General features: G+C 46.8%; 1 protein-coding gene across 1 annotated transcript in view; it reads right to left on the reverse strand.

Annotated features, from left to right (window-relative positions):
* Positions 1–27,063, reverse strand: part of LOC136361152 (plexin-A4) — a 122,515-nt gene that overhangs the window by 44,036 nt on the left and 51,416 nt on the right. The window contains exons 11-20 of the mRNA XM_066318874.1: positions 26,849–26,985; positions 25,055–25,222; positions 18,851–18,944; positions 17,917–18,156; positions 16,822–16,968; positions 11,350–11,584; positions 9,618–9,760; positions 6,381–6,649; positions 3,610–3,676; positions 1,022–1,168 (exon numbers count right to left, since the gene is read on the reverse strand). Of these exons, the coding sequence (XP_066174971.1) occupies positions 1,022–1,168; positions 3,610–3,676; positions 6,381–6,649; positions 9,618–9,760; positions 11,350–11,584; positions 16,822–16,968; positions 17,917–18,156; positions 18,851–18,944; positions 25,055–25,222; positions 26,849–26,985 (1,647 nt within the window). The remainder of the gene's footprint in view (positions 1–1,021; positions 1,169–3,609; positions 3,677–6,380; positions 6,650–9,617; positions 9,761–11,349; positions 11,585–16,821; positions 16,969–17,916; positions 18,157–18,850; positions 18,945–25,054; positions 25,223–26,848; positions 26,986–27,063) is intronic.

Here is a 27,063-nt window from a genome sequence, read left to right on the forward strand (position 1 = left end):
TCTGAAATTTTAGACAGCCAGACATAACAGCAGAGAAGCAGCACAATTTAGTAAGAAAGTCATGTTTTTAATATGCAGAATAAAACCGTGGCCTTATTTAAGAATTAAATCCACCCCCTCATCAGACTTGGATTCAATCAAAGCTCAGCTCCAGACTGGAGCTAAAGAACACAAAAGGGCATTTCTAGCATCACCCCACCTGAGCTAAAGCCCAAGACAGGTCTAAGACAGGTCAAAGTCTAAAACTTGGAACTAAATGAACTTTAGGGTCCCCTCCAACACAAACCATCCCATGACTCTGTGACTGGGCACAGCCCTCAGAGGTTTCTGGAGCTAAATGAAATGCATGTCCCTAATTTGAAGGTGCAAATAAAATAATCTGATCAGTTTAGAGCATCTACTTACTCTCCTAAAATATTGGGATTTGCTGAGAATAAAGATGGGAAACAGAAAAATTACAAGGATCAGTGAAGGCTTAGAAAGCATTCCTCATCTGGCAGAGACTTAGAAGCTCAGTGGATTTCATGCATCTAGGGAAGAATGAAGGCCCACAAACACGCTAAGGAGAGATATCTAATTCTCTTTAATTGATGCTCTTTAATCAAGTGGGAAGAGGGTGTAATCTCAGAGCAGAAGCTAAAGCTGCACATATGCAACGTGGACCTTGCACCATGCAGGCAATTCCATTTTGAGGGAAATGGCTCAGTGACAGGGATTAGTTTCTTTCCCCTGAAATCTTTAAATCAAGTTCCTTTTCCTTGTCACCATTTTTGCTTTCTCAAGAAGGAGAAACACCAGCTCTAGAGCTGAACTGAGAGATCCCTGCCCTGTGTACCTCTGACTATTTCCTCACGGTGAAATCCTCATTGGAAACACATTTTTAAAATTTTAGTACCATCACCCTACTAAAATACAAGAATAAACCTGCCAGAGTGTCAGCCACTGGTTTCTGCTCCCTAAACGCCCTTTATCCAGAAGGTTCTGGACGAGCCCAGGGGGAAGGTATGCCCAGAGCACTCACCAGGGTCTTGTAGTCGATCTGCTGCCGGATGAGCTTGTCCTCGCTCAGCGAGTACCTGGCCTCCCCAGTGATGGAGTCGATGGGGCCCTTCTCCATCTGCTGCTTGATGGCACAGAAAAGGGAGAAGAGAGGCTCCCCAGCACACTCCTGCAGGGATGGAAGGCAACCAGGTGACCATGAGTGTTACACTGCGCCAGGCAGATGTTTTCTATATAGAGGAAATGGTTCCACTTTCACCTTACGACTTTTAAGGGAAGAACACCAGAAGTTTCTTTGCTCTCCTGGAAGTGGTTGGCTCAATGCCAAGACAAAAACACTGGCAGGTCTCTTTAGCTGTTCCTCAGACAGGAGAAGAACTATTTTCTGTGGGGCTGTTTGCCAAAAAACCCCACCCAAATTGTTCAATACTTAAGGGAGAGCACGAGGCTTCTCAGCGCATTTTTGGGGTTTTGTAGCAGGTGTATGGGACCTGTCCCTACACTGTGCTCAGCTTTGTTCTTTTGTTTTTGTATCATTTTCTTCTTTAATTAAAACATTTTTGCTTTTTCAAGACACACTCAACCATGCCATCTCACAAAGTTATTTAAGCCATTTTCTGTGATGTGCTGGACACCCTCAGAGGTATTGAACCGTCACAGAGCTGATTACACCTGGCTCTTCGAGGAATTCAATACATGAGGTGAAACTACAGGCTAGAATTGAGAATCCAACCTGGGCACCCCAGTGACCACCTCGGTTTGCCATCCCAAACTGCTTGTGATGGATACACCAACGGGAACCAGTCTGTTCCAACAGCACAGGATCAGAGGTGACCCTCCACTTCCACAGAGTGCAGCCAGCCCTTGGGCACCTGGTGGGACCCTTGGGGATGGTCCTGTGGAGTGCCAGGAGTTGGACCCTGTGGGTTCCTTCCAACTCAGCTTATCTTGTGACTCTGAGTGTCCATGGGACAAAGGTGTCAGTGTTCCCTGGCAATGCTGGGGCTGTTCAAGTGGTTGCCACCAGGCCAGAGCTTTACACTGGTGGAGCAGGTAGTGGGATGGGTCCCAGCTGACCTGAAAGCAGGTTTTAGAAGGTGATGGATGGCTGGTGCCCCGTCTCCTGGGTGTCTGGGCAGAGCCCACAGACCCCCTGAGCACTCCCATGCTGCAGGCAAACAGGAATGCTCAGGCCCAGGTGTGCCCCTGGACCTCTGTGGAGGTGACAGAAGTGTGGGACCCAGCACAGGACAGCCCCAGGCAGGCACAGCAAAGCTCATTTCTCCCCAACTTCTCCTCACCATTCCCACTCCCCTGCACTCCTCTTCCCACTCTTTTCCTCCCTTGCTGCCCTCCCTCAGAGCCATGCACCCCGAGCTTTCTGCTCCTGCCTCTCTTCCACTCCATCCCTCCCTTCTTCCTCCCCTCCTCTCCCTCTCCTCTTGTGTCCCAACTCAACCAGCGAGGTCATTTTCCTCTGGTGTAAATCCCAACGAAAACAAGTTAATAATCGGAAGCAAAGTGGCCCCTTTTTCAGTCCCTACACCTGTCTCCCACTTAATTAGCTTATCTGCCAGCAGCATATTGCTTCTGTGTGCCTGTCTCCTGCCCTTATCAGGCCTCTGTTCAGGCTAAAGCAAGAAGACAAGTAGCTGAGTGGGGTGAAAAAAGCCTATTATAAAAGCAGCTCTTTAGAGAGTCACCTCCTTATATCCTTTCCTTTCAGCTGAAAGCAGGGATCTGATACTGAAGTCAGTGAAATTACCTTCCAGGGACCTTCAAAATTTTCCCATGTGCTCGTCCTTGAACTGGTCGTGCCTGGGGAAGGCTCAGGGGGATTGGGGTTTATTTGTAAAGCCTCAAATTGCCTGGCAGAGGTGGTTATTCTGTCCAAATGAGGATGTGAGGTGGGAGGATATTTAGCAGCTGCAGTGGGAGTGGGGGAGAGGTGCAGAGCTCAGCTCCTTGCAAAAAGGCTGGCTCTGAGCTTGGAATTGTGATTCTTGAGGCTCAGTGTGGGTCCCCCAGGGGAAATTGGATCCTCCAGCAGTCAGTGGCAGGGCTCAAAGATTGAAAGGCTTTTTTAACTACACAAGCCCCAAAGAGACCTTCCAGAAGGAATGAGAGAGCTCAGGGGGTGCCTCAAATTCTTCCACTCAAGTTCTCTGACACGGCTTTGCTGATGGGTGTCCATCCACTCCTCGTGGGGCTGTGTCTCAGTACTGTCCTGAGCTGGGGTGGAAGGAGATCTCCATGCACTGGGCACTGAAACTTGGGGTCACCACATGATGGAGAGCTCAGCCTGCTCTTAAAAGGACAGCATTTTCCACACAGGTCCCAGTCAGGCTCTGAAATCCTTCCCATTTCAGCACTGACCCTTAGACCCCACCTCTGCACAAGAGAGAGACCAACAAGTTGCCTCTCTAACAAAGTGTCCCTCTTTATTCTCCCTGGGTCAGAAAACAGCCCATTTCCTATCAGGCAGTGACCTCCTTCCAGAGGCAAAAAAAGCCTTTAACTTTATGTCTGGGAAGTTTTCACCCCAAGTGATTCTCACCAAGAAGAAATGATTTAAAGCAGCTGTTTTTCCAGGCATGGTCCTCCTCTTACCTTGAGGAACTTGTAGAGGAGGAAGGTGAACCAGTTGGTGAGCATTTTCTCAGCCACAGACTCTGTCCTAAAGTGGAGAAATAAGAGAATTGGAAATGAGTTAGTCATGCTGGTCCTATCAAAATACTGTCCTTGTCCATCCTCCTGCCCAGTGGGAAGTCTGGCATGGCACCATCAGGATTTAGCATGTTCTAGGCTCCCTATTTTAGTTTTGGATTTAGGAAATCTGCAGGAAAAGCCTTGCTGCCCTGTTGATTCTCCTGTGGCTGCAAGTCCCTGTGGGTCTGTTTCTCAGCCTCTCCAGCAAAGAAAAGTAGTTGATGACATTTGAGGGAATCTTCTCCAAAGAGCTCAGGGGGGATAAATCCATCAAATCTGAGGAGCTCAGAGCAAGGCCATATGTCAAGGAGGCTGTATAAATACTCAGGAGAGACAGATCTAAGTCTCCAGGGAACAGTTATCTGGCACTGCCTATCTCCCTGGCATTTGGGAGTGATTACACTCCTCAATGTGTCAATGTGGCACATACACGGAGCTCAGCCTTCTGCCCTTGAGCACTCTGTCCTCAATCAAACAAAAATCCAGCTCAGGGCTTAAGGGTGAGCTTCTTCTGCTGAAACCTGTGCTGGCTCCAGCACATGCACTGGAAAAAAGCCATGAGAAACCAAGAGAAACTTGGAGAAACCAAATAAAAAGAAGAGTCTCCTCGTGGACGAATTAAAATGGGTCCTCCTTGTCCTGGCTCTCACCAAAGCCATGCAGAGGTTCTTGCTTGTTGTTGCTGCTGCTCTCTGCTCAGAAAATCTCTTTGGGGCCATAAATGTCATGTGGGACGAACACTGGACACAGGTGAGGTGGGAAAATCATTTCTACCAGCTCCTTCTGCCAAACTCCTCGAAAACTGCAAAAGATTCCTTTTCACAGACTCATGGGGAGGGAAGGAAAGCATCAAGTTGAATCCAGCTGCTCCAAGGAACTATCTGAGGACCTCACACCAACATCTGACCCAAGGCCCTGAGCTGTTCATATGTTCTGGTGCTGCTCAGTGCAGAACTTCCTTCTCTGACTTCTCCTGGTGTTTCCAGGGTCTGGAACACTGGATGTGCCTTCTTTGTCCGCTGGCTCTCCTTCCAATGGCCACAATTAATTTCCAACAAAGGGAATTAGACTTAGAAAAGAGCTGGAAGGAGAGAGGAAAGATGGGATGCTCAGAGTGAGCAACAAGGGAAGGAAGACAAAGAGATGGAGAAAGAGGAAGGAAAAGGAGGAAGTGAAGGGGGGAGGCAATGACATCCATCATCAGAGAACAAGCACAGGCAGGAAGCCTGGGGACAGCTGGAAGGGGGTCACCAGCCAGGCTGTAGGGCTTGATCACATCAGGGAGTCAACTGACACCAAAGCAAAGTCCAGCCTCTGCCCCTGGCATTGCTGCCCTGAATGCCACAAAGTGCCTTCTGCTCCTTTTTAGCTGGTTCTCCACACTGGGCCATGTGCCAGATGAAAAAACTCCCAGCCCAGCAGGCAGCAGAGATCCCTTCCCTGTCCAAGCTGTCCATCAGAATCAACTGAGGCCTCCTCAGAATCAGCTCTGAGCTGTGGCAAAGGCCACTCATCTCCAGAAGACTCCCCATGATTTATTTAGGGTCCTTGAAGATAGAGGGTTGGTTCAGTCTGTGAAAAGCAGATTAATCTGATCCTAAAGGGAGAAGAGGCAGCACATCCCTAGGCAGGGAAAGGACATTAATTACAGAGCACTAAATTCCTAATTTGAGGTTTCCCATGGAACTGTGGAGTTTAGACCTTAGACCAGTCCAAGAAGCATCAATTCAAACTTATTCTCTGCATGACACCAGTTCTGTCGTCCCTCTCTTCAGATGATTTCCACTGACTCTCAGCTCTGGGAGAGAAATGATATCCCACAACGCAGCTGAAGACTCTCCATGTGTCTGTAGTTAACTCAGGAACAAAAAACAAAGCTGGGAAATTCATGTCCTAGGCAGGAGATGGAAGAAGCTGACATCCTCTCACCAGGGATTTAATAGACCGCGTGTGTGATATTCCTATAAATCCTACCCAACATAATTGGGACTTTCAGGTCAAAAGGAAAAGTAAGCATAAATTAACATCTTAAGCATGCAAAATAAGGATTGAGTTTTTCTGTGCTTGTGAAACTTTCTGGAGGATCCACATGAAAACCCAGAGGTGGATTAGTTCTGTAACTTTTTATCATTGGCTACTTTTGATGCCTTGAGTTTGAACTTCCATGTTTTTCAGACTCTGTGCTGCCCAGGGGTGCAGTTCTGAGCCTCACATTCAGTGTCACTCAGCTCTGCACAGAGTAGGTGGAAAAAAAAAAATCCTTTCCCAGATGGAGGACAACGGTAACAAGTTTCAGGCCCAAAAGCACAAACAAGGGTGGCTGAAGGGAGGAACAAGAAGGATGGAACTTCATAATCTGAAGCTGTAATTGGACAATTGAACCCCAAGATGCAAATGGACTAAAATTTATCAAAGTGTGAGACCTCCTGACCGGTCAGCCATTTTGTGACCACTTTGGGTCCACCTTGGGTGTAGCCCTGGCCAGGCTCTTGTCCTGCCCAAGGTGTATCCTAAAGGCCTTTCAATAAATATCTACTTTATTGTCTACCTCTGTCCAGTCTCTGTTTCAGGTCAGCCTTCCCAAGGCATCACTTTTTGATCAGGGAGGAGACAGAGCAAGACCTATATCATCTCCAAAGACCACCACAACCTCCATGCCCAGGCGTCCTTACCTACGGAGCAGCAGCTTGGGGTGGTTCTTGCTCTCCAGGTTTTTGTCAATGAGGTCGGCCAGGAGCTGTTTGAGGACGTCAGTGGCATACTCCAGCTTGCTCTGCAGCACAGTCATGATCAGCGAGGCCACGTTGCCACGGTCCCGCATGGAGAAGCTGCGCTGCGACTCCAGCGTGCGGATGAAGGACAGCAGGAAAACCTTGTTGTTGATCAGCTGGGCAAACAGCTTCAGGCCCTTCTCCACCCTTTCCTGCCGGTAGCCAGGGACCTGCACAAGAAGAAAGGGAGTTTTTCCCCTTTCCCTCATTTTCCCACTGTCAAGTGTCCTGTTGTCACACTATCTTTGCTCTCGCCCCTCCAGCTCCTCAGCTAAGGAAAGACAGGAAGGGAATCCACACATCATCTAATGGTTAGGAAGTCTGAGAAGACTCCCAGCCACATCCAGATTATTTTTCCAGTCTTGTGTTGCCCTCTCTGAACAGGACATCCAAAAGGGATTTCTGGTGCTTAAATGTGTCACTGTGCCACGTAATATTTTTATTTTAGTCAGACTAAGTCTTACTCTGATTTCATGTAAAACTTATTTTGTATGAAACCTACTTGCAGAAGTTTGGGGTTCAGCTTTAGGGAGCTGGGAGAGGCAGCGAGAGGGTGAGTGGGAAAGAGAGCCCAGGGTGGGGTTTGGGGAGATAAGAAGTGCAGTGAGGCAGTGCCTGAGATGGTGACCATGGAACTGGGCCTTGGTTTGAAGAGCAAGGCAGGGGAAGGTGTGAGAGGACACCCTGAGCTCCAGTAGAACCCCTGGGTTTGGGAGCTGAGGTGTTTTGGAAAAAGGTCATTGATAAGTTCTGTGTTTCTCAGCTGTGAGAAGCTGAGGAACTCATTTTTATATGGAACAATTTAGGAACTCAATGCTAGAGCCTGGGCTCCACAGAGTTCTTTTTGATCCTCCTGGCTCTAGGCAAAAATGGAAGCTAAACAGAGAACCTCAAACTTATCCCTTCACTTGCTAAAGCTGTTCCAGCCCTTTAAAAAGCTTTCTTGGAAGCTGGAGGATCTCACCACAGAGCAACACATGTCAGCAATGCATATATGAATTAATAACCACCCAAATTTGGCACTTTATTACTAAATAAGTTGGCTTGCTTAAACAGCCAAGCAGTGCAAGGCCCCTTATAGAGTCGTTACTTTTTCATTCTGGAAATTAGAGTTCTCAACTCTTTTTGCATCCAACAAATAAATTACTTCCTAAATAGATTGAGACAACCAACCAACCAACAAACCACTACCACCCATCCCGCCAATAATTATTTTTAACTCACTTGCTTGAACATTTAATATTGCCTATCCCTGGGATATTATGGAGAATTAAAACAAAATAACAAGAAAAAGTATTTTGTGCTGCATCTGGAAGCAGTTAATTAGCAAATGAACTGGAAATAAGTAAGATCTCACTGTGGGATCTGTGCTGGGGCCTTTTGCAATAAATAGCAATTCCTTCTGGGTGCTACAGAGAAGGGAGCAGAATGGGAGCTGCCTTCACGTTGGTAGCCAAAGATGATGACACTAAGAGAGCTGGTGAAGCTTTAAAAAGGATCAAGGGAAAAAAAAAAAAAAAAAAAAAAAAAAGAATGGAAGGAAAAGAAGAGATCAAAGATTGAAACATTAGCTCAGTGTATATCTACATAGGAGAGCATCCTTGCTGAGGCCTCTGCAGTGGTCAGATGCTGTTCTGTGATCAGCTGGATGGGGTTAATGAATGCAGGGGTAGAAATTGGCCATGGGGATCATGGAAGTGTTTGTGTGCACACATGTGAGAGGGAGGCTCAGCACCCCTCGTTCCTCCTCCTTTGTTGGAGCTGCTGGTCCTGAGGGAAAGCAGCTGGATGCCACTCCAAATCTACACGGTAGTTCTGTGTAACTCAGCCCTCCTTGCTGGTGGATCAGGTTTTTAATGTCTCTCTCTACACAGTCGGATGAATTTTGGCTCTTCCGAAGGGCAGGAGCGAAGCCGAGCAGGCGTCTCTGATTACACAGCCAGCCAAGCGTGGGGCTGCCTGTGCCAGCTCCTGCTCCTCCTTCCAGCCAACCAAGCCCAGACCTGGCCTCCAGAAATCTCCCAGGCCCTTGCCAGAGCCTCTCTGGAGCTCAGAGCCTGCCAAAGGCTTCACAGAGACCTCAGCCAACACCTTGGCCATGGTGAAGCTCCTGATTCTCCAGCACAGGTATTCCTAGAGCAGAGCCTGTCCACCTGCCAGAGCCTGGAGAAGATTTCAGCCTGGCAGAGCTCACCTGGGCTCCCGTCAAGCTTCTGTCACCACTCAGGTGATACAGGCTCTGTGTAGACCCCAAGGTTTGTGAACAAAGCCTCAGTGTGCTCCAATCTCCCTGCAGAGAGTCGGGGTGGGTAAGGAAGGTAGGTGTGAGCAGAGTATGGACAGACAGACACTAAAACTGTGGTTTTCTGATCTCACTGCAAACCAGAATGCAGCAAAAGTGAACCTCCCTCAGTGACATTATTTTTAGAGGGGTTGCCACAAAGAAAACCTGGCCTCTTAGTAGAGTGAGAGTCATGCAAAGCTGGATGACACAGGCAAACATGCTCCTCTGGCATACAACAGCTTTTTCTTGCCCCTGCATGGCAGAAAATATTAAATCCAGTCTAAAACTCAAACCACAGAAGGGCTAAGACCAAACAGAAGCTTAACTGAGTAGACCTAATGCATATAGATTTATGAGTTTTCCAAGTAAGTGATCAGACAGAATTTAGCAGGTAACATGTGACAGGATGAGAGGAAACAGCCTTAAAGTTGTGCCAGGGGAGGTTTAGATTGGAAATTAGGAAAAAATTCTTCACCGAAAGGATGATCAGGTGGTGGAACAAGCTGTCCAGGGGAGTTGTGGGATCACAATCCCAAGAAGTTTTCAAAAAGTGTGTGGATGTTACACAAGGGGACATGGTTTAGTGATGGAATTGGCAGAGTTGGGTTGATGACTGGAATTTATGATCTTAGAGGTCTTTTACAACCTAAATGATTTTATGATCTAATATGATCTGAAATAACAGCAAACATTTCCCCTTTCCACCCAGATTTTTAATGAGGACCTGTTTCAGCCTTGTGGGATACAGCATAATCAAGTCATCACATCCCCACCACTGTCACAGAATCTCTAGAATTCAGGACTGAACAGGGAGGCATGAGAGGAGCTAGAAGCAGGAAATGTTGTTGTTTTACCTCCAAATCCCTCAGGACTGGATGATCTTCAATGCCAGGGAAAAGCACCCTCATGGTGTAGGTTCGGTAGTCAAGGAAAGGGATCCCAGCTCCATCCAGATCACTCGTCAGCTCGTGGATATCTGTCTGCAGCTCTGCAAAGGCTGACACAAAACCAAACACCTCAGGGAGCAGGGAAAATCGAGGTCAGCCTAACCTGAATGGGAAAAACCCCCGACTCTTGTGGAAACCCTTGAACCCCTCAGGGAAACCCTCAGGGGTTTACCCTGGAAGAATCTACCAAAGAGTTTCCCTGCCTAGACTGAAAGAAAAGACTTCCCCCATGGTGCTCTACAACACCATGTTACTCTACCTCAGTTTGCTTTCCTCATTTATCTGTGGGCATTGCCCACATCTGTGATTCATATATATCCCTAGTTCTCATGGTTTCTCCTTTCCCTGTTTCCCCATTGGTTGTGGTATCCCTGGTGGCCTGCCTCCATGTCCCCTATAGGCCTTTTACCCTGCCCTCGTACCACCCCTTGCCCTCAGACCATTGGCCTCTGACCCCATACTTAACCCTGAACACTGCTTTGATCTGGGTCTTTTGCCCCTGAGCCCTTCAGTGTATGTCTGCAAAATAAACCCCACTGGGACTTACACAGGAGACCCTTCTTGCCTCTCCTCGCTGAGCTAGCCGTGGTGTGTGTGGTGTGTGGACTTGAGTGCCTTGCCTACCCAAGTGGCTTTTCCAGAAGAGATGCTTATTGGGGAAGGTAGCAGCAACCACCATCTATTTACACATTGCTACAGACTCTCGTGAACAAGTATAAGGAAAGGCGATATGTGGAGAGGAAGAAGATGGACAAGAGTATGGTCACCTTTCCCACAACACAGCCTTTCCCCAGGGACACGTGCCAAGGCTTTCTGTGGATTTGGAATTACCAAATCCAGTTAGGAGAGAGTGGAGAACATCTGGACTAAGGGAAAACAGGGAGTCAGATCAGATCCAGGCTTGAGCCACACCCACAGGGTTCAATACTGTGGTGTTTTGGCTCAAAGCTTTGCGACTGGATGTCTCCCTTCTACCAATCTTGAATTTTGAGTCTGGGAACTCCCTTAATGAGGGTTTTTTTCATTACAAAGTCTTGTACCAGGGTTTCAAAGATGAGTGGAACTTGCAGCTTCAATCTTAAAAGATGTTTATGCAATTTTCTTATCTCAAGGTCTGCGCACCGCCTAACACCAGGCTTAGTGCGCTGGAAAAACCCACTGCCAAGAACATCAGGCTTAGTGCTCAAGGTCTTTTAAAAGTTTCTAATGCAAATAACTCTTAAAACATACTATATTTAGTGCCAATAATCACTATCGATTCTAAACACACAATTTTCACATCAAATACATTCTATCAATGTCTCCATGCCACCATCACAGAAGATGGAGTCAAAGGAGAAGAACTTAAGACACCACCCAAAAGTCTCCATCTTGCTCTCTTCTCTTTCCATTCTAAAAACCCAAAACTATACATTTTCACCCTGTGACAAACTAAACTACTATCTATTTTAAATCTTTGTTGTTTTCAATTCATCTAAAAGTGCTGGCAGTTTTTCCCATGGACTAAGGTCAAAGGCAACACTTTCCTGGGGCCCCAGATGGGGTCTCAGACCCCTCAGGGTAATTTGAGGGATTTTTCTCAAGCCCTGGACTCCAACATGCCAACACCCACAGCATCATCCTTCCTTCTTCATCCTACCTTCTTTGCACTCCAGAGCCACCCTGGACTCCAGGTTGTCCATCTGCATCTGCAGGCGCTTGAGGGTGAGGTCGCTCTCCCTGGACTTGCGCTTGTAGGCGATCAGCACGGCCACGATGAAGATGATGAGCAGCCCGCCGGCCACCGCGATGCTGACAATGGCTGGCAGGCTGAGAGGGCTGTCTGGGGAGATGTACACCATCCCTGGAGAGAACTCCATGCCTCCCACACGAGCCTGGAGGGAAAAGCAGCAAAGAGCTGCGTTAAAACCATCAGACAAGCAGGAACGCAGAGGAACTCTGTCGTCGTCTTGGCGGGGGGGGTGGATGGTGACATCCCCAAGCCAAGAGGGAAAGTATTTGGGTATGGAACAGCTTAAAAACAATTGAAATGCCTGATAGAATCACCTCTGTTGGCAGTCACCTGTGGGCCTGATATTTCTGGGTCTGAGAGATTTCAGCCTGCCAGCAACTGATAACTTTTTCCCCAAGAAAATATTTCTCAAGAAAGTTTCTTCTCAAAACAATCTTGGCAAACAACTCTCCTTTCTCAAAACAATCTTTTCTCCAGGTGGTGTTTTGCTGTTTCTCTGGTTTAACCAAAGGGATTAGAGAGGTGTCGTTCCTATTCACCAATCATGTTAAGTCTGTGTGGGAACACCTTATAAAAGGCAGTAAGAACTAGACAATAAAGGCTTCTTTTTCTGTGCTCTTTGCCTTCTGAAATATTTGGAGTCTCTCATCTTTCTTTTGTGTCCAACAACTACAGTAACCACAAACCCAGCCACAAAAGGACTTGTGGTGGGACAAGTCACCGGTCACGATTTCTCCGTATCATTTGGATTTCATTCTGGATTTTTTATTTCCCATCTTGATGAGTTGTATGAGGCACTGATGTCCTTTAATCCCAAAATACATGCAGAATACAGAGCTCAAGGTATGGTCTGATGGGTCCTAATCCCGCAATGAGGCAGAGGACACCTGACCCAGTGAGTACAATGGGACTGCAGAAATCAGAGTCACTACTTTCTTTTGACCCTCCCACCAGACAAAACTCTACTTGGAAGCCTTTTAGATAGTGAAAAACGACCACAAACCCCACAAAGCCTGGCCCATTCTCTTCACAGCCCCTATCGTAGCCACACACTGTCAGGGTGACTGCAGGTGTTCACCAGTAGGAGCTAAACACAGCTTTTTTTCTCCATGTGCTTCCAGAGGTTCCCAGAGCTGCTTCCAGCCTCTGGAAGAAGCTGCTGTGAAAGGGCCTTGGTTTTAACAACCAGAAAGAAACCTTGCAAGTGTTTCCGCTGCAAGCCCAACAAAATCTGCTGAAACAAGTCCCTTAGAGCCCTTTTTTACAACATGAACACCACTCCCAACAGGAATCCCACAGGTACCACTGGCTTCAGGCTAATACAAGGCTGTTCGAAGCCATTTGTAGAGTAGGCAAAGCTTGAGTGGTGGGAGAAAAGCTCTGCTGACCGGCCTGAAATATAAAAAGGCTTCTAGGGCTGTGCTGTGGTTTGGGAATGCTGGTTGTAGATCAGCAGAAAGCTGGGAAGATGTCATGCAAAGAGTTTGAAGGATGATGAGCCCCATTACTACACCCCAGCAGAGCTGTGTCACAGCTGGCCCTGCACAAAGGGCAAACTCTTGCTGCCAGGCAGAAATGCACTCAGGATCCCAGGGCTGACTGTTTCCTATTCCCATTGCACCTGGGACCACTGCAGTGTGGAACTAAACTGTTTTATTTCTCCATTGTGAGGAGTTTTCCCTCAGATTTCTTCACACACCCCAGCCTAGTGTTCAGCCTTGTCCTGCATCCCACTGGTTCTCAGTTAATCTCCAGCTTCCATGGACACTTATTAATTCCAGGGCTTCCCACATCTCAGCTCAGGCACCTGCTCAGGTTTCCTCTCCAGGCTGCAGGGGGAAGAAACTGGCCGAGCTGGAGCCAGCAGAAGAGACTGCAGAGCAGAGTCATGGATTAATGAATTTTCCCAGGTGCTCTTCACCCCAACCCCATCTGGGTACATGAATCTCAGTGACCTTTATCATCTCCTAGAAATTATTCCAGCCCCAGTTGCAGCCTCAGGGGAGAAGGTTGTTTTGCTCTACCACCAGGTGTAGGCTGCTCCTCAGTGTGTCCTGGCCAAAGAGACGCAACTACAACCCTGATGTCATGGACAAGACCAGAATGAACATCTGAAAACAGCTAATTTCCACTCACAAGGCCCTCTCATGCCATTTTGGGATGGGGTCTAGAGAGATAAAATGTCCACGATGAAAAACAAAACTAATTGTAAACTCATCTGTTCAGGTAATCTGTTCAGGTAATAGTTTCAAGATGACCAATTGCTACCATGACACTGATGGCTTGTAGAACATTTTCAGTGGCCAAAGAACCTCAGACATGGAGCTGGGGATGCAGCAGTAAAGAGTTTTGCCATCTCTTTCAAGATACAAGATCAAACTCACTTATAAATCCGGAGGTTCACTGTTGGAATGTGGTTTGCTCAACTGATCAGGCAAACTGCCAAAATCACATCCTAATCCATGCACTGGGAGTTGTTCCCTTTTGCCCTAGACCAGTGCCCCAAATCCTCCCAGAAAAATTTTCTCACAGCTCGCACACTTTCCTTCCTGAATCAGTGGATCAATAAATAGATTTCTTTTTCACTTTCTCTTTCTGCAAGCCCTGCAGTCAGATGAGTCCATTCAATGAATATCAGACGAGACTCAAACACCCCAATCCCAAATCCCAGTGCAGATCCATCCTCAAAGCTGGAAGAACAGCCCGTCTCCACGGGTGGGATTCCTCTCAGCAAATATTCCACGTGCACATCCAAGTTAGACACTGCAGCACGATTCCAGAGTCAACAAAGAGAAAAAACCACTTTCAGGATGTGATTTATGTGAGCTGCTCCTGACACCTTTGACATCAGGATGAGTTGTTTCATTCAGTGGAAGTTCCCATTTCTCTCCATTAATGGTAAGGGGATCTAAGCTCCAAAAAGCAGGTGTTCAAAGGTAGGCCCAGTGTGCTCCCCTTTGAAGGTGGTTTCATCACTGGGAAGGTCTCACAATCCACAAGTGAAGCTGCCATGATCTGAGGGAATCTGGCCCTTGAAGAAGAAAGTCTGTGAGGCTGCAATGTTATTGTGAGCTTTTAAAAGACAGGAAAATATGTGCATATAGCCCTACTTCACTTCTTATTCCACCAAGTGGTTCTGGAGGAAGCTTTTTTTTGCCTTCTGGAAGACTGATCATGAACCCACCAACAACACTCTGGCTGGTTTTAAAGACCATTAGTCATGAATTTATCCTAAATTACACTAAGTGTTCTAAATGGGCTCTATGTCAGAGCCAGGTTTTCTCCAACAAAGTCTCAGCGGCCACCTGTAGGAGTTCAGGAAGGAGCTTTTCCTTGTGCAAATTTGTCCTGGCCAAATAAAATTATCCCTCTAAGGATGAGATGAATCACACCCTCTTCAGCTGCTGCATTTGAACATATCTCTACTCATTTTATAGGGTCTCGGGAACTTTCCAGACTGTGTTAGATACCAGCAACCCTTCAGATGTATTCCACATCCTCCCTGCAAACCTTCTCTGGCATAGCCTCTAGTGGATCTTCCTCACATCTCTTTCTTCCCCTTGGAAAAAACTTGCGTTTAGTTCTAGTCAATCTTCTTTTTTTAACCATCACCCAGGTCTTTTATTCCTTTGCTCTTTCTTTCAAATACTTAACTCTGTCATTGTGCAAAAGACAGCTGAGCCAGATCAAAAGCATGTTGACATCAACGTGTGTCATTGTCACTGTTCCTTCACTTAGAAATAATCTCTGTGTTGCACCAGTTGATTCACTCCCATGGCTCCCTCTCAGCTCGTGGCCACCTCACTTTGCAAGAAAGGGTTTGTTCAACAATTTCCTCAAGGTCAGACAGTAAATCTTTGTCAGGATCAGGAGGAGGAACTACTGTCAGTTATCCTGGCCATTGAAGAGATGTTTGTGTGAAAATGGTCTCAGCCTGAGCAGCAGAGATGCTGTGCCATGCTGGAGGAGGCTTTTTCCAGCCCTGGTTCCAGATGCAAAGTCCATCCTTGAGCACCTCTATCCTCTTCCCAGCTCTGCAGCAGTATCCCTCCAAAAAGGGATCTTAATCTTGCTGTTTTGACCAGCATCCTCCAAAAAGGGATTGTTTCTTAATCTTTGGCTTCACTTAAACTGTCCCAAGCTGCAGCAGCAGGGGTCTTCCCAATTAGTACAGCCCAGCCAGATGTCCATCATCCTGGATCCCCAGGGGTTGATTATTGCTCACCTGGCTTTGAGTTTTGCCTCCCCAGGATTGGCTTTGTCCATCCCTGACTAACCATATGTTTAATCATATCCATGAAAATAACAGGGAACATTTATTGCCCTGCTCAAAAGCTTCGGTTTTCACACAGAGAAAATCTCTCACTTCATTATTGCTCCTCTTGGAGAGCCTTAATGTGCTTTGCAATGAATCGAGGGTCACGGTGTGTTTGCATGGCTGGAAAGGATTATTACCTCTATTTTCCAGATGACAAACTCTGGCACAGAGAACTTAAGTAGCCACTACGAGGGATCCCAGCAGCAGCCACAAACAAGACCCAAAATGGTTGTCATGAACTCTACTTCCTAAAAGTTCCCAGAAAAATTCTTTTTAAAGACCAAACTCTCTGAGTCTCATTGCACTGAAATAAATTAATAGGAGGCAGATACAGCTTTGGGGGGTGCAACAGAAGAACAGTTGTTGACAAGGAATGAGAAACACTGATGTCAGCTGTCAGCTTTTGTTTGTTCCCACCCACAGCTTGGTACAACTCCAGGGTGTTTGCTGATATGAGGTTTATCAAACACCAGCATCAAGGAGCTCACATTATTGAGAGGAAAGTAAAAAAAGGAGTAAATAAGTAAGTGGTGAGAGGAGGAGAAGCTCCCTCTGATGTAATCACTGGGTCTTTTCTTCACAGGTTCCAGGAAGGATTTGTAAGAGCGTGCTAAGTTTGATAGAAGTCAAAACTCCAAAGTCCAGTCACACTATTGTCCACATACTGCTATTTTTTTCCCCTTTTCTACAAAAAGGCAAATTTTAGTCACCGTCCTGTCAACAAAGTGATGGGCACTGTGCTGAATTTAAGAATTTCATGTCGGAATATGTTACATGTGGTCTGACAACAGCATCTAAGGGTTCATCCAGCCCATACCAAAACAGAAGAGAAGCAAACTCTCCTATTGGGGTTTGATCATGAAAGGTATCTTACTGTCCACAAAGGTCTCCAGGTCACTTTTCCACTGTTCCACTTCTCCAAGCTACCCTTGATGAGAATATTATACCAAAAAAATGGACCCTGATGTTTCTGTGAAGGCAAACCCCTTGGAGCCCTCTGCCAGCTCTCCAGCTCTGCTCTGCCCTCCCAAGCCACCCAGGAAGGGTCAGGCATCACTTACCATCACCTTGTGCCTTCCAATGAGGTTTGGGGACTCACAGAGGAGCTGCACATCTGACACGGTCACAGCACAGGGCTTCTCACCCACCAGGACGGTGTAGTTCAGTTTGGCATTGCCTCCTGCCACGGGGGGGATCAGATTCCTGCCCTGAACAGAGAGGAACATCACACACCAAAATAACCAAATCAACATCAGGAAAGAATTTTCTTCCCCAGCTCTGGTTCATCCCTAGGGTACAAGCGTTGGCACTGCATTTGAGAGGTGTGGATGGCTGATCCCTGACACTGCTCCAAGTTGGACAGGGCTTGGAGCAACCTGGGCTAGTGGAAAGTGTCCCTGCACATGGCAGGAGATTGGAACAAGATGGTTTTTAAGGTCCCTTCCAACCTAAAAATTATTCTATTACAGCATTTGTAGTTCGCCATTTGCTCACACAGAGAGGAAAAGCCAATTTAGGAGCTCATGCAGAGAACAGCATGAGTGGTTACAGACTCCAAGCAGTCACAAAGGCCTGCCCTGCTCCTCCCTCTCTGCAACAGAATGAGAAATGTTTCATCTGAGCCCTGCACAATGAAGATCTCACTAAACAGAATTGTCAGGTAAATAAGTCAGATCCCTTTCCAAACGTGCAAAAAAGCATCTGCAAGTAAAATAATTTCTTTGCATATTCACCATGTAAAAATACTGATACAGAAATGCTGCATCACAAAATCTCTTCTCTGTATTGCTGTGAAGTTTACAGAAACGGCAAGGGACTGGTTTGGGTTTAAACAAACTGGTTTGGGTGAGAGGAAGGTCTTGAATGTACAAGAAAGGAAACAGAGTTGGGTATTTCACTGTCAGCCACGGTGCAAGGGTAGAAGATGTTCTCTGGTGAACAGCAGTGGGTACAAATTTAGGCTGCACACAGGAGTTTTTTAATTTTTAGTTATGGGTGTGGGCAGTGCTTGGTGTTTGCTGATAGTGACTCTGATATGGTTCATAAGGGGCAAGGAATGGAGGAATTTCTGGGGTGCAGTCAGAATGATTTGGGCACAGAGAGGCAAGAGGGTCTGTGTTTGTCCTTCCTCACCCAGTCCTTGGTCCCCATCTCACCTTCAGGATGATGGGACTTCCAGGCTTCAGCTCCAGGATCCCTGAGGGATTGAAAACCTCGAAGATGGGGTTGGGGTAGTAGGTGAAGTTGGTTTTGTTGAGGATCAGCAGGGACTGCACATTGTCAAGGATGAAGCCAAACTCCTCCGGGCGCTCAGCGAGCTCAGACTGGTGATTGGGGTCCACAGCCAGTGCTGGGGCCTGGCAGGTCATCTCTGTGCTGTTCTGCACCTCACAGTTCTGGGGAAAGAGACCCAAACAAAAGAGTGTTTAAGGGAAATGTCCCCATCCTTCCTGGTGGGCAGATGGCTCTCAGAGAGAGGGAGGAGCTGACCCCCATGGTTATCCTGGGACAGGCTGGTGCTCCACTGCTTCCAAACATTCCCCACCACACCATCAAGGCTGGGCAGGGATTAGGAAAGCCTTGCTGAGGCAGGTGTGTGGAGCAGTTTACACTTCAACAGGTCCCCCTGTGCCTCCTGAGAGAGCTCAGCCTCTGCTGCCAGCATCAGCATCTTTCCCTGACTTAATTTCCTTTTTGAAATAGAACTTTCTTCCCTTATTTTTTGCACAGCACAGATTAGTCAAAACCTCACGACCACCTTGCAATTAGGTCTCACACTCTGCTCGTTTTTCCAAAAGTGTGCAGTGCCTGCTCAGTATTCCAGTTTGGATATCAGATTACCTGAAATGAATCCCAGCAAGCTGGAAAAGCAAAGACAAAGGTGAAAGTCTCAGAGGACCCTAAAGTTTGGTTCCAGCCCTGCCAAAAACCTTCCTTTTTGAGTATCCTTCAGGGATGAGATAATATTTCTGGAGACGAGTCACACCCTGTTTTTTGGGCTGCAGTAGGAGATTTCAGGCTCCAGAGGTGTCAGCCAACCCCTGTCCCCACCATGGCACGTCCCCTCCCCAGCTCTGCAGTGGTACTCACATTGACATGCTCCTTTCCCCCGTGCTTTGCCCGGATCTGAGGGTTTTGGATGAGGTCCAGGTGAGTTCCCCACACGGCAATGGGAGTGTTGCCACTGGAGAACAAGAAATGGGATTAAAGAATGAACCCAGCTGATAGATGTCAGAGCTCATCACACCAGGAATGGGTGATCTGTTTTCCTAAATGTTAGTTGCAAAGTGTCTGATCACATCTTGTGGTTTCATAGAGAGGGAAGGAGGAACAAAACAAATGATTTTTCATTGATTCATAAGGGGAGAAATAAGTAAGGACAAATGCTTGCTAAAACTGCCATGTCAGGCAGCCTCTGGGTGGTTCTCATTGTCAGGATTCAGCATTTGGGGATGAGATAAACAGTGGAGATTTAACACAAGGTCTTTAAAATGGTGCACAGGCTGTATCTCCTATATCACCTCAATCAGTCACAGAATTATAAAATATCCTGAATTGGAACCCACAAGGATCGTCCATTCCAACTCCCAGCCCTGCAGAGACACCCCAATAATCCCACCCTGTTCATCCCTGAGAGCATTGTCCAAACACTCCTGAAGCTCTGGGAGCCTTGGGAATGTGCCCATTCCCTGGGGAGCTGCTCCAGTGCCCAACCCAAAAAGCCTTCATGGACACAGTGCCATGGAAACAGCTCCTGAGCACTCTGGGTTGAGGTCTTACAGCCCCATATCTAACCTGCTGTCAAACCTCACCCAAATATGACAATTCGGTGAACTCTTTGGTACCAGCAGGGAAACCCAGCCCTGCAGCAATTGAAGAAATTGAGCCAAAATCTTCAGCTCTGGTGTGCATCAGGCACTGGCCCAGGTAGATCAGGATCCAACACAAACAGACTCCCACTCTCTGTGTCCCCTTGCTCAAAGGCCAATTTCCTGAGAAAGCCAACTCCCACAGGATTTTGTCACTTTTATGGGGAGATGTAGCTGGAACCAGCCTGTGAGTCACTGACACCACAAGGAAACAGCCCTCACAAACACCCTTCTCTCCTTTCCCCTGCCTCTTCCAGCTGCAGCCAGCAACTGTGGGACTTGGGGGGATGCGGGGGAAGGAGGGAGGAAACTGCAAAGGACCATTCCCAGGCTTCACAGGGCTGGCTCTGAACACCACACCAAGGAGAAGGGTTCACCACAGGCAGCTTTGGCCATCCCAAATAAAAGCAGCTCTGATCTAACAGGATGTGCTGCTTTTGCACTGATTGACGTTTAGTGAGGAGGGAAGAAGCCTCAAATTCAAATCTCAAACTGGTGAACTAAAACCACTACACAGGGTGAGCTCTGCTGTTACATGAGGTGGGGGCAGAGGGATCCAGGGCTGGAAGGAGAAGAATTATCCAAGAAAGCAAAACCTTCCCCTGTCAGGGCTCACACAGCCAGGACAGGACAAGGAAATATCAGCAGACAGCCCCATCTCTGAGGGTTTCCCAGGCTGGGGAGTGCTCTCAGAAGTTTCAGCACCTGTCTCTATAACTCCCTTTGGAAACTGTCCATGAGTCAGTTTATTTCCTGCTGGGAAGGGGAGAGCACATGAAAATCAGTGGGCTTGCAAAAAAAAGCTCAGAATCCCTTCCCTGCCTCCAAGTAAAGCTGCACATCCAGGAAAGGTGAAGCACGTGCATTATAAATGAGAAAACACCAGAGAATAAACACCCTGTGAGAAGAAAGGCAACAAATCTTCCCTGTTTCTGACCTTTGTTTTCAGTGTTCCTCATTTATCTTCCATTATTAATCAGCTAGGGGGCAGGGATGAATGCAAACATGCACAGAATAGGTGCCAGGTTTGGGAGAGCTCTGCTGCAGCCCCTCCAGTGGCAGCCACGCTGATGAACCAAACAGTTTGGGTTTATCCAAAGAGAACTGGCACAACCACATCTTTCAGCAGATACTCCTGGGACACTTCTCTTGGAGGCTCCACATGGTCTTTCACTCAAGGACTGGACTGGTCCATGGCTGGGGCATCACATTGAGTTTTGCAGAGTATCTCAGGTTTTTTCTCTCTGAAATCATCAGCTATGATGGGAGATTGCTAATGGGAAATTTTACGGGGCAAACCCGCATTTTGCTGTTTCCATAAGATCTGGATGAGTTTTTTTGGATGCACAAGGGATCCTGCTGAAGTCACACATCTGCTTACAAGAGACCTTCCCTTCTCTTTTCCCTGCCTCACAGAAAAAAAAAAAATGTCCTCTCCCCAAAATTCAGCTTCCCTGTAAAGATTCCAGATATCATGCAAGAAAAGCTCATTCTTCAAAACCCAGAAGTGTATAAACCAAATTGTTCTTTCTCCACTGTCCTGGATCTTCTGAATTTTGGCTGTGAGCCTTTATATTAATAATAATAAAATATTATTTTTACTGCTATTATTTTATGACTTAATAATAATATCATTACTAATATAATTCATCTCTGCTGATTCAAACTAGGAGGGATTTTGTATCTGTACTGGGCTGAAAGTTTTACGTGCTCCAAAAAATCCAATGTGTGAACACACCTACAGGTATGTGTGTCTATATAAACCACACAAATCCTTTTATTTAATCAACCAAATCTGTGCACACAGTTTTAAACCCACGTGTTAAAAATCCTCTGTTTGGGTTGGAATCTGAGCTTGCAGGCTTAGACCACAGGTAATAAACACAGCCACAGCACCTGACCTGAGAAAGGGAAAGAAAAATGGTAAAGCAGGGTTTTTTGTTTGCTGAAGACTTAAAATCACCCCCAAACCCCTCTCTGGCTTGAAAATAAGGTAAATAAAACTGTTTCTTGCCTTGAAAATCACCAGCCACTGGTATTTGTGCCTGTATGTGGATGCTCAGCCAGGTAGGAGCAGAGCCTAGAGACCTGCTGTTGCCCAGCAAAATAACAGAGGTGCCAAAAGCTCTCAGAATTTAACTGCTTATTGCCCCCAAAGACCCTGAGTATCATTTTCTGCCTGCAGACTCAGGTAATTGCTGGATGTAACTCAAATCAAACCCAGATCAAAAAGTATTAATGGAGCCTCATAGAATTTTATTTACTTGCCAGCCCAGCATGACTCTTTTTTTTTTTTTTTTTTTTTTTTTTTTTTGGCTATGGAAGTAAATTAGCAGTAATCTTTTCTTTATTGCCTTGAAAAATAGCCCTTAAAAAGGTTTTAAGCCAGGCTTGGTACATTCATTCACTGGTTTTGCAAAGCTGGTTTAGTGTCAATCATCTCTGCCTGGGAACAGCTCAGCCCCACAGTTACTGCACCTAAAACTGTCCCTAAAGCCCCAAACCCCCGTGGTAATCCTGAATATTCCATCTTCTCTCTCCAGGGTTTTACACCTTTGGAGTGACTCAAAAGTGCTTAAGAAGGAGGATGAAATGGGGTAGATCTGGTTAAAATGGGGCATCTGTTAATGCTCAAGCTGATGTTTCCTGATTTCAGATGAAGAAAGCAAAGGGTTGTACCCCAAAAAATGCTCCATCACTGGAAGTTCTCAAATCATCCCTAGAAGTGTTCAAAAGCTGTGTAGATGCATCACTTGGGGACACATTTTGGCGGTGGACATGTCAGTGTTGGGTTAAGATCGGAGTCAATTATCTTAGGGGTCATTTCCAGCCTTAATAATTCCATGAGGAATGAGACAAGTGCAGTCCCAGACATCCATCCCAGCACCTACACACCCCACAAATAGTCCAGCACCCCCTAAACAAATCACCTCACCCTTATTCCCATTATTCTGGGATTTGGGATGGGAGATCCCATCCAGCCAGCCGTGGGACACAGAGTTCCTGTAGCTCCAGGCTGGGCAAAACTTTGCTAACACACCTGAGGCATCTCCTTGGCTGCTCCTTCACCTCTTTCTGGCAGCTTCAGCAGAGACATCAAGCAGCAAGGAGGCTGCTCCTCACCTCCCAGCCACACCTGAGGCCACATGGGAGAATGTCCCTGTGCTGCAGCTTTCCTGGGGATATTCAGGAATTCACTCTCCTAGGCTGTCAATCCTGCACCTTTTAAGCAGCACAGAACTCGCTTTAAAAGGGAGCAAAGTGATTTCTCATTTCACTGATAACCTGGACTCTGACTGAAAATAAAAGCCCCAAATAGAAAAATCCCGACACTAAAGCTTCAAGCCCAACGTGCAGAGGCTCAATCCGGCTAAATCAGTAAATTCCCTCATGGTAATTAAAGGCACTAATTGATTTGTGAAAACATCTCTGGGATGGGAGCTGAACTGGGGGGATTTACAAGCCCTGCTCCTAATCTCCAGGGACTCCAATCAGTCCAGTTTGACAGGGAAGCAGAGAGCTGCCATGGATGAATGAGAGGAGACTAAGATTTCTTATTTTGTATCTTTTCAAGGAAATACCAGCGCATTTAATGACCAATTTCTCCCTTCCTGAGGCCTTTTCTCCAGGCTTCTGAGAGTTTGGGCATCACTTTGATGCCTTCCACAACCAGGGCAAACGCTGCTCTCAGGCACCTTCACGTGAACCCTGTGAATTCACCAAAGCAGCATCAAGGGGGTGAAGAGAAAAATGGATCCCTAACGAGGAGAAGGGCTCTTGGATAGGGCAGGGAGCAGGGCTCCCGTTGTGTTTCATCTTGGGACAGAGCCCTGGAGCTGTCAGGCACCATGGCCAAACAGGCAGTGCTTAGTCCTGAGGCATCAAGTCCACGAGGGCTGGGGGATATACAGAAATTTCAGGTCCACGGAGGCTGCGGGAAACGTAGGAATTTTAAGTCCATGAAGGCTGTAGGAAAGGCAGGGGAATTTCAGGTCCATGAGGGCTGGGGGAAATACAGAAGTTTCAGGTCCATGAAGGCTGTGGGAAATATAGGAAATTCAAGTCCATGAAGGCTGGAGGAAATACAAGAATTCCAAGTCCACAAGGGCTGTGGGAATGGTAGGAATTGCAGCTTGCAAACTGTGAGTGAATGAAATGGTTCATGGCTTAGATATTGCTAAAATCATGGAAAGGCTTTTGCCCACTGTAGCAAACTGCAAAGAAGCAGCTGCTCATCTGTGACCACCAAAACCACCCCTCCCCAAATACACCTACAGACAGAATTTGGAGTGTGAAGGGAACTTGGGAGAAGGTAAATGTGATACTGCTGTCCAGTCCTCCCAGGTCTAGGGAGAAGAATGTGGTACTAGAAGAGACACTGGGATGCTGGTGGATCAAACACTCAGAGGAAGCTGCTGATGGGCAAAGCATCCACCCAGGGGCCAGCACAGCCCAGCTCGGGCTGCAGCTGTTGTTGGACCAGATAAGGAAAGAGCCCTGGGAGGTGGGAACTTCATCTCTGTGCTTCTCCAGTGACCTCAGCTGTGATAACTCCCCTGCCCAAGGGACATTCACACAGAGCCAGAAGGTGCTGGCACTGCTGATGGGGCATGACGGAGCCAGCTGGGCTGGTGCAAGAGGCAGCTGTGACAACCTAGAAGGTGTCAAACACTCGTGATTCCATCATCCAGGTGTCCCTGATCCACAGCTTTCCATCATCCAGTGGGAAACTCCCAGCTGGGTGTTCCCACCTGAACCTGAGTATAAACTCAACAGAGGTGGTGTTCTGGGGATTTTCTCCATCCTTTCTTTGGGGTGCTCCTTGTCATCTGATGGATCCAGTCTGGGACTATCACTTCAACCAACAGATATCAAAATTGCAATGACCAACTTTTGTGGAGCCTGTGAGTGGTGCAACCTTTCTGCTCTCCTCCTTTCCTTTTCTATCTTATGCATTTTCTTATGTGGTATTTTTAGGCTTTTATATTTTCACTGCCAGAGATAACAACAACCAAAAAGGTTGTGTAGCTGCTTTTCCTTGCAACCTAATTGTTCTAAAATAAACCCATATTTATATTTATTTATATTCATTTATATTTTTCTATAGAAAAATCTATAAAAATATTTTTATATTTATATATTATAATGTATAACATATTTACATATTTATTTACATACATAATTTTCTATTTTATATTTTTACTTGTATTTATATTTTTATTTTTATTTATATTTATATACACTGGTTATTCAGTGTAGCTTCACTCTAATCCACCCTGTCTATTGGCTCTGGGAAGTATCTCTGCACAAATTCTTGGTGGAGACAATGCTTGGAAATGAGTTTTCTACACCAAGGACCAAAGTTAGCAGAGCAGAGCTTTAAAAAACCATGGGAATTAGGAGAGGGTTCCCCTGGGATGCTCACCTGAAGATGCTCCACTCAGGCTCGATCCTCAGGATGGTGGGATCCTCGACATACTCATAGTGCAGCTCTTGATGGATCTTGGCCTTGTCCACTCTCACTGACACCTTCACCTTCTCAAAGCCCTCATAGGAGGCCGTGGTGTTACAGACAATGTGCTTGGTGGATCTCCTGGAGGGAGGAGAAAGCAAACATGAACCAGGTGCTACCAAGCAGCAAAGTGGTAAAAAAGAGTCCAACTATTTCTTGTTATGTCCTGTGGCCCAAGCCTGTGCACTGAAGAGGTGAGACTCAGTATGAGCCATTTATGTTCCTGTAGCAGTGTCTGGGGAAGTGACGCTGCCTTTTCACTGGTTTAAATAAAACCACGAGAGCCCTCATTGTCTCAGGACTTGGAATAAAATCTGAACCCCAAGGGCAGTCCAAACCAGGCCTCTCTCCAGAAGTATTTCTCTGTGATTAAATATTTGATGGATGTTTCCTTCCTGCCTGCAGACATGTGCAGCAGCAGCTCATAAAAGGGGTGTTTGCACCTCAGCTTTGCAGTCTGGGATCATAAAGTTTACTTTGCATTAGGACTGTAAGTCTTGTTTAAGTGCAGTTTGCAGCATGCCTTGGCCCTCTGGAAGTGCTAATACAGTGGGAAGCATTTTATGATTATATTTAAAGAGGATTCTGCATAAACTTTTCCTTTTTGGCTGGGCTCAAAACCAACTCCAGGTCTGCATTCCTTTCAAAATGAGTCAAAAATCCAGGCACCAAAAATTCTCAGTTTTTCTAGTCCTGTGATTTGTTATGCAGCATCATCTTACTACCCCTAAAATGGGTGTGTGTAAGTCACCTTCAACGACTGGACCCTCCAGGTGCCCTCTTAATTTCCCCAAAAGACAGTGCCCAATCCCTCCTAAAATCCCTCCCCCCAGTCTTCAGTGAGCATCTCCAAGCAGCTGTAGCTCCCATTTGGCATTTCAAATCACAGACTGTGACTTCACCCTGCCGAATTCTGGATGCTGGATCACTCCACAGCCATGACAGGCTGCTAAAGAGGATCCCCACAGCCAGGAGAGGGAAGGGCATTGCCCCAGGGCACTGCTCCCAGGTCTCCTGTGAATGAGCCCTTCCTCTGCCAAGGACATATTTGGGAGAAATGTGCCAACTTCATCTTCAGCCCCCATCACTGCTGGCAGCAAAATGTGTTGCCCTGGGTAGTTTTGAGCTGCAGGAGCTCCTGGGAATGGGATTCAGGCTCATTCTCACAGGGATCAGGGAGCATCCAGCAGGTAACGCTGACATTAAGCCTCTCTGAAGCGCTGTTGAACATGAGCCAATGCAGAACTAAAATGTTGCAAATCATCCATTTCTTAGCACTACAGGACTATTCTGGGATAAAAGGGAGGTGGTTTAGTGCTTCGAACTGATGTTGTCAGATTTTCTTTGTCACCTCCACTAAAGCGGGGACATGAAAATGAATCTTTTAAACGACGCACTCCCAGAGCAAGGAGCAGAGCATAGGACCGTGGAGAATTGTGCTGAAATTTGACAAGAGGCCACGGGAAAAAGCACATCAAATACCGGTCAAAACAATGAAATAAATCCTATTTTCTCTCCCCAAAACGTGGCCTGCAAGGCTGTGCATGATGCAGAATGCACAAGTCCCTTTGCAGCAGAGATGTGGCCACGAGCAAAGCAGGAACTTTGAGGGACAAGGTGTCAGGGCTGCAGGAGAAGTTTCCTGACTTCAGTTGGCATTTAATCTTTCACACTCAGGCATGAGCAGCAGGAAGGGCCCATCTGTACCTGTAGAAGAGGCAGGGCTGTCGCCCAAAGGTCACAATGACGTTGCTGCCAGCATTGAGGTTGTTGCCTGTGATTGTCACCTGGGTGCCACCCGACACCGGTCCTCGCTTCGGCTTCAGGTCAGAGAGGGTCAGAGTCTGTGGAGGCAAAGGGTAGTGTTGGAAACACAGCAGAGGAGCACAGGGACGTTCCCTCTCCTGTTAGGGGTGGAGAGA

The sequence above is a fragment of the Sylvia atricapilla genome, chromosome 5 (assembly GCF_009819655.1).
Source record: "Sylvia atricapilla isolate bSylAtr1 chromosome 5, bSylAtr1.pri, whole genome shotgun sequence".
Lineage (NCBI taxonomy): Eukaryota > Metazoa > Chordata > Aves > Passeriformes > Sylviidae > Sylvia > Sylvia atricapilla.